This window comes from Girardinichthys multiradiatus, chromosome 21 (assembly GCF_021462225.1).
Source record: "Girardinichthys multiradiatus isolate DD_20200921_A chromosome 21, DD_fGirMul_XY1, whole genome shotgun sequence".
Lineage (NCBI taxonomy): Eukaryota > Metazoa > Chordata > Actinopteri > Cyprinodontiformes > Goodeidae > Girardinichthys > Girardinichthys multiradiatus.
Genome location: NC_061813.1, coordinates 14,214,778 through 14,227,313, shown reverse-complemented (window position 1 = coordinate 14,227,313; position 12,536 = coordinate 14,214,778). Strand labels below are relative to the sequence as shown.

General features: G+C 38.7%; 1 protein-coding gene across 1 annotated transcript; it reads right to left on the bottom strand.

Annotated features, from left to right (window-relative positions):
• Positions 1-3,680: 3,680 nt before the first annotated feature.
• On the bottom strand, positions 3,681-6,303 carry prmt6 (protein arginine methyltransferase 6). Its single transcript, XM_047349085.1, has one exon. The coding sequence runs from the start codon at positions 5,068-5,070 to the stop codon at positions 4,015-4,017; it is 1,056 nt and encodes a 351-aa protein (XP_047205041.1). The 5' UTR covers positions 5,071-6,303; the 3' UTR covers positions 3,681-4,014.
• Between the last annotated feature and the right edge of the window lie 6,233 nt (positions 6,304-12,536).

The following is a 12,536-nucleotide window of genomic DNA, read 5'->3' as shown; positions in this document are numbered from 1 at the left end:
AGCTTCAGATAATGAACTTAGTTCTGTCCTTGTCCTGTTAGATCTCAGTGCTGCATTTCATACATTTGATCACAGCATTCTCTCAGTGAGGCTTAGGCATTCTGTAAGTATCAGCACTAAGCTGGTTTAAATCTTATTTGTCTGACAGATTACAATTTATTCCTGTAAATTAAAAATCTCGACACACCAAGGTTACTTGTGGAATACCACAGGGTTCAGTGCTTGGATCAGTTCTCATTGCTATATACAGGTACGTTTAAACCCACTGTGGAATAAGCGGTAGAAAATGATTGACTGACTGAATATTGTGTAAAAGTGTAATATCTTTTGCCAGTCATCTCAGTAACCCATATATTATATGAAATCATTACACATAGTGATATATTCAAAGCCTTTATTTCTTGTCATTTTAATGATTATGGCTTGCAGGTAAAGAAAACCAAAAAATTGGTGTCTTTGAAAATTCGAAAACTGTGAAAAAGGTCATTATTGGACACTCATGGTGTCACACCCTAATCAGCTAATTAACTCGAAAAACCTGCAAAAGTTTCTTGAGCCTTTAAATGCTACACAATCATGGGGAAGACTGCTGACATGACAGATGTCCAGTAGACAGTCATCGACACCCTTCACCAGGAGAGTAAGCCACAAAAGGTCATTGCTGAAGAAGCTGGTTGTTCACAGAGTTCTCTATCCAAACGTATTCACAGAAAATTGAGTGGAAGGAAAAGGTGAATCAGCAACAAGGATAACTGCAGCCATGAGAGGATTGTCAAGCGATATCCATTGAAGAGTTTGGAGGAGCTTCACAAAAGGTGGACTGAGGCTGGAGGCGGTGCATCAAGAGCCACCACGCACAGATGAATATTAGACATGGATTACAAATGTTGCATTCTTGACATCTCTAGTCAAGAAATGTCAAGAATGCGACATTTCTTGACTACAAAGAGTGTTGCATCCCTGAACCAGAGACAATGTCAGAAACGTCTTACCTGGGTTACAGGAAAGGAACTGGACTGTTGCTCAATGGTCCAAAGTCCTTTTTTCAGATCAAAGTAAATTCAGAATTTCATTTGAAAATCAAGGTCTCCGAGTCTGGAGGAATAGTGGAGAGCCACGAAATCCAAGTTGTTTGAAGTCCAGTATGAAGTTTACAGTCAGTGATGGTTTGGGGTGCCATGTCATTTGCTGGTGTTGGTCCACTGTGCTTTCTGAAGTTCAGTCAAGGAAGCCATCTACCAGGACATTTTAGAGCACTTCATGCATCCTCTGCTGACAAGCTTTATAGAAATGCTGATTTTTTTTTTCCAGCAGGACTTGGCACCTGTCCACACTGCCAAAAATACCAAAAACTGGTTCAATGACCAAGGTGTTCCTGTTCTTGATTGGCCAGCAAACTCCCCTGACCTGAACTCCTTAGAGAATCTATGGGCTCTTGTCAAGAGGAAGGTGAGACACCAGACCCAACAAGGCAGATGACCCGAAGGCAGCTATCAAAGCAATCTGGGCTTCCAATACACCTACGCAGTGCCATGCAGTGCTACTTAGGTAAACTACGGTCATGTCACGAAGACATAAAAAGATGTATGACTTCATTTTGAAATTAGACAAGACAGAGGTTGTTGTCTTTGAACCAAAGTTTCTCAAAAAAAAAACTACTAGTTGGTCACTTACACTGGATGGCATTAAATTGGCTTCCAGTAAAAATCTGAAGAGCCTTGGTGTCCTTTGACTAGGACATGTAATTCAAATCCCATATTAAACAGGTTTCTAGAACATATTTCTCTCACTTCTGTAATATTGACAAAATTTGAACTATACAGTGGTAACTGGCCAGCTGATAGGTTGTGTTAATCTTGCTCAAATTTGCTTTGGACCCACCGCTTTGTCATGTGTGTTGAAGAATTGTAATATTTCCAGCTAGATTCAGAGATGTCGCTATGGTGGATGGTTAAAACCAAAAATCTAGCAGTTTCTTACATTCGGGTTTACATTGTGGGATGTGTACTTGCTAATTAAATAATTCATTCTCTTGGAAAAGGGATAGACATTGAAATGCATAAGAAGTTTCTAGCATAAAATATGATTATGACATTAGCCACAATGCAGTTCTTATGTTTTAAGAAGTTTTGAAAAGTGATATAAGCCATTTATAAAGTGCAACCTGGCTTTAAGTCAGCATTCATACTGTCTGCTACAATTACAACATGTTGTCCTTCTTTCGACCTGCGAGTAAGACAATATTCCATAAGAACAAAATAGTAATGCAACTACAAAAATAGCTGGACACTGTTTCATCTGACATTACAGTTATGATCACTGTTTTCCCAGCAGTAGGTAAACTGAGATCTTTGTCCAGATGTTTCACAGTTATAATCTTAAGACATCGTTGGAATTTTATTGGTGTTTGAATATATTTTGGAATAAAGTTGTAATTTCCTCTTTAAACTAGGGCCAACTCAGTCTTTTCCATTTTAAGACAGCCTGCGTAAAAAATAAATTAATACATTTGCAGATTGTCCTAAAATGACGGCACAATAACAAAAAAACGGTGCTTGTACTATTAGTGTCATTCATTTGTGAATTTTTTTAATGCAGTTGTTTAGACATGCGAACAAAAAAAAACTTCCTTTTCCATTACCTCATATAGCAGGAGACTAGCTTGTCATTTATTCACCATTTGGTAATTTCGCTCGGTTAGGCATTTTGGACCCGAAAAGGAATCATCCGCTACCGGACTGTTCCTGCAGCAATGCCTCAATTAGAACCCACAACTGTTGATTTTGACTTATGTACTTATTCTGTATTCTAATTAGGTTATTTGACTACAATAAATAATATCTCCCAACAGATGAGAGTTGTTTTAATCAAGGTTCATAATCTGCCATATTTTGTAAAAATTATCCAGCTCAAATGGACATTAGAAATACAGCCAAAGCTTACGGGAAGTAATATGAAAATATATATAAATCCATCCATCATTTATACAGTACCTGCCCATCCTTGCCAATATCCAGTACTCAGTAGGTGTGTGCCCCTCATACTGAAGGGCAAAATAAAAATCATTTAACCTAACAGTCATTTCATTGGACTGTGGCAGGAAGTTGAAAGAAAAATAAAAAAAATCTACAATGGGACTGAAATATACATATGATTTAAAGAGTCTTCTAATTATCTATGTCATGATAATTCCTGACAAGCATGAAAAAATACAGATACATTAATAAAGAAAATAATTTTAAAACATGAAAGTAGAAGTAATGAAATGTCAATATGTGGGTACCAAAAGGCAAATTGAGCTTCCCACCCAGATCAAACTAAAGTAACACATCGACCTCCCACAGGGACCCAATATAACTCTGAGTCACATAAACACATTTTCATTATCCACATTTCTACATAGTAAACTTTGAGTATATAATTACTTTTTATCACCAATTGTCACTGACTATGAAACGTCCCAAAGGCAGGTTTGGACCCACACACGTTTGGCATAAAACATCCCACTGCAGACTTTTCCTTTTCATAACTGCACAAAGTTGGGTACAAAACAAGCAAAACTATAGTCCCTGTTGTAAATGCATACACCACATAAATATATAAAAGATCCTGAAGGTCCATAAAACACATTTTAAAAAAGGTCAAAATCACAAAAATGCATAAAAAAGATGCGATACGTATGCATTTTTCATCACAATTTGCTCTTTATTGAGTTTAAATAAGCATAAGTATTTTAACAACTTTTGTCTTTCTCAAATCAATTTGTAGCAACTGCTGATAAATTAAAAAATATATTTTAGTACTTTAGCCAGAACTAATGAGTGAAGACCAGAAATTACCATATTAAATGTAACTGTGAATGTTAACAGTTTGCATTAGTGAAAGTTACAGTCATATCTCCTGTTTCGTATCAATCCAGTGAGAATAGCTGGTAAAAATAACTGAGGTCTGGAGTAATTTTGGGCACTCAAGTGTAACGGTGAATGAACTGAATTAGTTTATCCTTAAATCCCACTATGGCTGAGAGTCAGAGGTCCAGTCAGGGATGGAAAAAGTCTTGGATTGTATTTTTCTCTCTCCTACAGTGTAGTCTACATGGATACATATGTGTCTGGAGCTGTCCTCAGAGGGAAACATGCTAACCTCTCCGCTCACCAGCGTATCCTGCACCACTTCCACAGGGAAGTCCAGGTACAGCACCGCCTGCTTCCAGTGGGTCTCCGGTTTGAACGGGGACGTGGACAGAACGAGCGACTGCGGTTTGTCCGAGCAGGGAAAAGTCACCGTGAAGTAAACACAGAACGCATTCACCGCAGCCGAGCCGAAGGATTCGCACCTGAAGCGGCCCTTCACCGTCCGCAGCTCCTCCGCCGTCACCGAGTGCAGGTCGAGCTCGGCGAAGCGGGCCGGGTGGGAAAGCACGTCCTCTACGGCCACGGTGCTCACCGTGATGTCCGAATTCTTGATGCACCTCCGAGCGAAGTCGGACATGCAGGACATGTCGACGCCATACTGGTCCTTGACGGTGTACCAGAAGTACAGGCGGTCCTCCACCACCGGGTCGCTGATGGGAGTGATGTATAGCTCGGCTCTGCTCGGCAGGATGAGCCCGCCGGCCTTGAGCCACCTGTCGCGGGCGTACAGCACCGAGTTGAGCATGGACTCGTGCAGCAGAGCATAGCCCATCCACTCGCTCACTATCACCTCCACCTTCTCCGGCAGCTCCACCGTCTCCACCGTACCTCTTATGACCTCCACTCTATCCTCTACGTTGTTCTGCTTCACTATTTCCATAGCCTGCTCGGCTATGGAGCAGGCCTCCACGGCGTACACTTTCTTAGCGCCAGCCTGAGCGCAGAAGATGCTTAAAACGCCGGTTCCCGCCCCGACATCCAGCACGACTTTACCCCTAATAGACTCGCTGTTCCTAAATATGGCCGTACGATAGGTGTTGGTCCGGACGTTGTCTGCTATCATCTCTTCATGTATCGTCACATCAGAATAGCTATCAAAATAAAGCGTGTCCTGTCGGGTTTTGTCTAGTTTTCTCTTCTTTCCAGCATAAGACATCTTCCTTCTGTCGTATGTTGCTACTTCTACTATTTTGTTGTATGTTTCCGCGTTGTCAAATCTGGAACTTGTAGTTTTTTATTCCGTATGATGAGAGAGACTCGATGTAGACTGGACTACAACTCCCGCAAACAAACGGGAGCCACACTGTGTTTAGGTGGCGGATTCGAGTTCCTACTGGAAAATGTAAATACGAAAAATATTTAAAAGTCCTGCAGTCAGTTGTCTTTCTTTATAATTTTAGCGATATATATATATTTGTAGCAAGTGTTAGTAAGCTTTTCTGCAGGTGAAATGGTTCGTGCGTCTTCTGGTAATTGAAATTTCTCATCAGAAACCTATACAAAAATGTATATTTTTTATTTTGTCTTAAAATCCACATTGAAATAAAATCACTTTTTTTTGTGGCCAGACACAGCTGAGTAAAAATCTTAAAATGTACAGCAAAACACAAATATTTGCCTTTTTTTTTGTTCATTTTTCATCTTCCTATACAGGCTTCTAACTCTGCATCCAAATGAAAGGCCCGATTCCTTCTGGACACCTCAATGATGTGGCCCGCGTATATTTTCACCGCAAATCAAATATAAATGGAGAAGAACATATGGACTAAACGCATATCTATAGTTCCCATGAGTTCAGACGAAGGTCACATGAATTTCTTTTTTTTTAATTGCATCTGAGTCCAAAGTCAGAAACACCCCTACCATGTATGGACAGTGACGTCAGAGGGAGGCATTATTGTACTTTGCTTAAAGAATTCATGTAAAGGGTTTTAAAATATGAGAAAATTGACAATGTTTCTGTCTATTCTCTGTTTATTTTACATTGTATTATTTTACTTATAAAAAATAAAATTAAGATATTAGCTTATCCACTTTGTGCCGTGAAAAGAAAAGACGCATGTAACTTAGTTTATTATTTGGCATATTTAAGAAAAAGTAAAATTCTCACATGTTTTCATTTCTGTTTTTGCTTAAAAAGTCATATTACTTAAATATGCACTGAACACAAATCTTTCTTGTTTTTATTTCTGTGTTATGTACTCGGTTATAATTAAAATTTAGAGCAGATTTGTCTTTTATTTAAACTGTAATGTAAATTTTCTATTGTTTTGTTTTTAGGTGTAATGCATTTTTCATTTCTCACAGGAAATTTACATAGTATTGAAATAGGCATGGGCAGATACCAGATTGTTACCTTGAGTAACAAAGTCATGGCACTTGACAATGCAAAAAATGTGTAAGATGATAAATTGTCTTTATATGTAAATAATAAAAGCAACTTTTATCAATATCTGGCTGTGTGGAACAACTGCTTTGGGTATTTATTCTGTAGGATTATTTATTTAAGAGACCAAGCAGGCACAGTACATGCAAAAAATAGCATTAAAATGTTGATTCGGCATCTCTCTATATTGCTTTTTTTCAGGGTTTACCATTTTTCAATACGGCCATATAAAAAATATCTGAAAGGATGTTTATAGCAGATAACAAAGTGCTCATTATCATTTCAGGACCTTCCCCAACGCTGCAGCAGGCAGAGCGCAGCTGCTTGTGGCTTGACTCAGCCCCCATGAGACCCTCTGCACTCTGTTTCAGAGATCTTTGGCAAAAAGGCACAGGACAAATGAGTGGGAACTGTATCAAATTTCATGAAGAGGAAAACCGAGCAAAGAAAGCAGTGTTGAGAGGAGATGGAAGACGCTGGCTGGTTTGTGGCATTGAGGACAGCCCAGTATAATACATGAAAAGGAAAATGTCACTGAAATGTAAGAAAATTAGAAATTTACATACTGTACCCTGCAAATGCATAGAACCTATATTGTCACATTACAACTACACACTTCCTTCCACTTCATTTTATGTCAGAGAACAACACAAAGTGCAGCATACTTGTGAAGTGGAAGGAAAACAAGAATATGTGGTATTCGTTTTTTATACAAAAATCTAAGAACTGTGATATGTATTTGTACTTAGCCCTAGTTACTTTAATATCGCTAAATAAAACCTAGAACAAACAACTGTCTTCAAAACTCACCTCATTTGTAAATAGTGTCAATCTGAATGTGAGTTGATCTTAGAATACTGCTACAGTGAAGTAATGTATCAAAATTGGAGCAAGGCCTGTCGCTCAGCGTTATGACTCGGGGAAGAAGAATGAAGCATGTGATGAAATGAACAATGTGCCTACAGTGAAGCATGGTTGTGGCTCATTGATGCTGTGGGGCTGGTTTGCCTCCGCTGGCCCTGGAGACCTGCTACTTTTGGAGGATAACATGAATTCCAGTATGGATCAAGCATAAGGAAATCATGGAAAAAATGTTGTAATTGAGACTGCAGTAGTTTATAATAGTGATATTTTGTGTTGCATTTTGATAATCCACTTGAAATATTAGTTGTTTCAAGCTGTTGAAACAATTCTTGTTTTCTTTTTCATAGAAAACGTGTGCTAGCTGGTACATTTTGCCCACAAAATTAATTTGTTTGTCGGATTTATGGTTTGTATTAATTGGGTTTGAAGGATTTTTGGTGCACTAGTAAATGCACCCAAAACACTGTAGTGGGAGCATCATGCCATCACAGTTTTGCACTACTTTGTGTTGGTCCATCACATAAAATCCTGCAACAATACACAGAGATGGTTTCAACAAGACAACATGTAATCAAGTTTAAGGTGTTGTAATTATGAATATGAATATATTATTTAATATTAATACTTTTAATATTTATCTAATTATATTTCGGTCTGTTAAGGGTTATCCTGTGAATACCAGCCCAATAAGGCGATGGTATTAGGACAAAATTGAAAGGGATGAGCCGAGCTCTGACATTATTGAACAGCAAAACTCTGCACACATGGAATGAATTCACACAATTTCTTAAAATACAAGAATTTATTAACAAAAATAAGTCAACTCAAAGTCAAACAAATTTCAATCAACAAACTCTTTACTATGCTGAAACAATCCAACTAAACTACCAAGCAGAATGAAAGAATAAGGAAGACTAATACGCTATGTACAATATAAACAAGTTGATCAAAGATGGTTGAAAACCATGACTGAAAGAGTGATGCAACATTACCATGCAATATTATTTATGTTTGAGAACCAAGGATTATCTTGAAGAATCTGGAGGTGAAGTTAAGTTAGTCTTGGAACCAACTTAGGCAATAATTGGCATACCTTTAGACAACCATTCACATTGTAAGATCAGATAAAATAGTATTTTAATAAAATAATATTTTAAGAATGATTTGCTGAATAAAACCAAGCTTCTGGATGACCAATTCTCAACAGTGTTTAATTAGCTGCCTTTATTTAGTAAAATTATATTTAAAGAAGTTTTATTTTGAATAAGAACCAAATCTTTCTGCAGAAATGGGCTTAATGGTGTTAACTTAGTTTTCAAGTTTGGTAAAATAATATTTAGGGAAATATTATTTTACTGGATTGAAAACTAACAACCTTCATGAGTAAATGATCTTTAGCAGGCAAGCACGTATTCTTAGCTGTTAGCGGTTGAAGCTAACAAAACAACCTTATAGCTTATCATCAGAATCAAACACATACCTTTAAAATACCATTAATAAAAGGGGTTAAAATGCATAAGCGTGGATTGCACGTTATGGCCAATCTGTGTTTAAAATCACCCTTTAAATAAAGTTTGTCTTAACTTTAAAAAAAAACACAAACACAGAACACAAACTGAGCCAATGTGTTGAGCAGATAATCTGCTAGTACTAAAATGGCTGAGTTTCAACATAAACAAAACCAAACTTCATAAAACAAAAATGATGTTTAGATTATTTCATTCTAAATTGCTTCTCTCTGTGCCCAAACCTAACCTCTTAGGTGAACCGTGCTGAGGAAAAGTTGTCCAGGGTGACGAACTTTGAAGAAAACATCCACAGTGAACAAAGGGTTAGCTGCAGCTACCCTCCGTAGCTGAGGGGTGGGACGGCTCGCTCTGTCGGCCGGTCAAACTGTATGTTACTGCTGTAACCACGGTGACGGTCCTGTTGTCCTTCCTTCAGACCGGGAAAACTGCTCCACTCTGTGCCGTAGAGACAGGGTCTCTGCTGGGAACTCTCTAGAACACAGTTTGCTTCTGTAGACCTCAGAAAGAAAAGTCAAGCAACGCTTGTACCTTAATTACCCGTTCATAAAAGAATACCGGATACACAAATAGCAATTCATTCCTACTAGACTTAGTGCATATGATCGCGTGATCATATGACACTCTTGGATCACGTTTGAAGAGTTATGTCTGTTTGCCAGCAAAGAGACATTAGCGCACTGTGTCCCTTCGTCCAGTTCCTTTTGGGACCCGTGTGGAAGAGACAGAATGTAGCACAAGCAGTCTTTTTATTTGGACCGTAATGTCACAGGAAGTCCGCTGTTATTCCTTTTCCCGGCTGTGCTGGAAGTAGGTTAATGTGATTTATTTTTAAAGTTCCAGAAAAGTTAATATAGGACTTTCATTTGTCCCTTTGGCTGGGGTCCCAACAAAGGGATATGCATTCTTTAACAAGGCATGGTAAATGAGTATTATACTAGAGGGATAGCAGGGTGTTTGTGCTTGCATGCACATTTTTGGATTCTTCTTCATTCAAAGAGCTGCCTTTAAACCTCTTAATCCACAATATGGATTGAATTATTCAAAAAAAAAAATTGAGCAGAGAAATAATGAGCTCTACATGAGCTGATATGGTTTCAGCTTGAGTAATGAAAATGAGGCACACATCCAGGGAAAATGACCAAAATTTTTGTGGCACACACTCACTCTGTATTCGAAGCATTTGTTTTTTGCCGTTGAATGCAATTTAATGGTGAATCAGACACACAATAACACCAAGCTTGATCACAATATGCAGTGTAATCTATAAAAGAGCCAAATATCATAGCTGGCCTTCCACAGAACATGGACACAAGGCAAATTGTAAATATACAATAGGATGGATAAGTCCAATGCTAAACACAGACTGAGGCACTTGGCAGGAGGGTTTGCAGGTGGTGTAGCAGGTAGGCAGAACAAACAGACAAGCAGCTGTTGATTTTCCTCTCCTCCTCCCGGGCTTTTGGTCAAAGCGCTGCCAGGTTCAAACACACAGCCAACACCCATCTTGTGAGGAGACGGCAAGCCATTGCTTTCTTTTATCCTTCAGATGTGTGTGTGTGTATCCACGGTCAGACAATTCTGCTTCTTTCCCAGGTGAAGTACATATGGATCTTAACATGTTCAGGTCATACATGCATGAGAACAAACCACACAGGTTGTGGAAAATCAGATTAGGGGTGTCTTTTTATATGAGCTGTCTTGCTTATTTAAAATGAGCAAGACACACAAAGGGACCCTTTAGTTGGAAAAAAATAAATATTAAAAATGCTTCTGGAAACCCTTGCAGACAATAATGGACAATGTTGGATCTAGAACTGCTTTGCAAAAGTATTCATACCCTTTGAATTTCCACAAATTTCAATGTATTTTTTAGGGATTTGTGTAATAAAACACAAAGTACGACATCATTGTGTAAAGAAAAAAAATGCTGCATGGTTTTCAAAGGTTTTTACAAATAAAAATCTGAAGAGTGTCACGCATTTGTATTTATCCCCTTTAACTCCAGTATCCCTAAATAAAATCCATCCCATCCAACTACCTATTGGTTGTCTACCTAAATCACCAATTTAACTCTGTGGTTGTAATGTTACAAAGTGGGAAAAGGTTCAAGGACTTTTCTTGCAAGGCATTGTAGGTATTTGTTAAATACAGTATGTGTATGCATGTGTAAATGCATGCACACACTGTAGAAAACATATACATGCAGGAGCACATCCACCTACAGCCAATACTTTAGCTGCCCTGATCACCCATTTTAGAGGAAGGCAGGCAGCTGAGAAACAAATACTAAGGAGCAATGGCTTCATATTGATTCTTTTTCCAAGGGATCAATACTTTGCTACTTTGATATCTATCCACTAGACACAGAGCCCGCATCTTTAAACGCTGGTGTGTCATAACACACTTTCCATTTTTTATTCAACTGCTCATTTGCCCCTCTTCTCCCAGCAAGAAGGACTCATCTCATCCAAAAACCCGGTTTCATGCACGGAACCATTTGGATGCTTTCTCCAAGTGTGTATTATCTTGTTTCATATGGAAGCAAATCGTTACCATATTTCAAATGAAAAAGCATTTTCAGAAATGCTTTTTCATTTTAAGAATGTGGCTGCATTGTTTGACTCATAAATGAAATTAGTTATCAATAATCCTATTTGCATTTTAATTTTCTTCTTCAAGACTGCTCATTCTTTCACTTAATTAAAATGAAAAAGAAAAATACTTTTGAGATTTATTTTTGAAAATGTACCCCAGCAAATAGATACATAAATTCAATTTGAAATGTAAAATTCGAAAATGAAAAAAAATTTCCAGAAATGCTTTTTCATTTTAAGAATGCGGCTGCGTTATTTGACCCATAAATAAAATTAGTAATCAATCATCCTATTTGCATTTGCATTTTCTTCTTCACGACTGAACATTTTATGCCATAATCAAAAAGAAAACAAAGCAGACATTGCTTTTTCGTTTTCGTGGTCTGCCCGCAAAGTACTGCCCAGAACTCGAAAACGAAAAAGCATTCCGAGCTGCGGGCGCAGAAGAGTGACGTCAGCAGCCGCCCTTCCTCAGCTCCCTGCCGAGAAATTGATTGAATTGCAGCAGGGCCGAGCTCAATTTGTGGCAGTGGCAGGCAGAACTGGTAGTTCTGGTGCCACCGAAGCTGCCACCGGAACTGCCACAGTCTGCCGCAGGGTGGCACGGGATTCCGCGAGGATGCCAGAAGGTGCCAGACCGGCCGTAAAAGCTTGCCAATGCGGTTGCCGCTGTTTTTGTGGAAGCTGATGCCGATTATCGGCAAACGTGATGTCATTATTGTTATAGCCTGTTACCTTTAAATAATGATTTCATTATTGATTATTATTTAATAAACAGCTTTAGACCCATAACATAAGGTGATTGTATTTACTTGACATGGAAAATAAATAGCACTATGTGTATGTGTGACGTGTGGAAAGGATGACGAAGATTTATTGCACAAACAGCCGGTTTATTATAGAGCATGAGCGGCTATTCTGAATTGTCACTCACAGAAAATTACAAATAAATGCTTAAAAACACGCTGGATGTCCCAGGCCATAAGGCTGCCACCGGAACTACCAGTTCTTCCTGCCACTGCCACAAATTGAGCTCGGCCCTGCTGCAATTCAATCAATTTCTCGGCACGTTTGCAATGTAATGCACTGCAGACGTGCACAACGCCTCCCACCGAACAAGATGGGTAGCTCGGTCAGCAGGGAGCTGAGGAAGGGCGGCTGCTGACGTCACTCTTCTGCGCCCGCAGCTCGGAATGCTTTTTCGTTTTCGAGTTCTGGGCAGTACTTTGCGGGCAGACCACAAAAACGA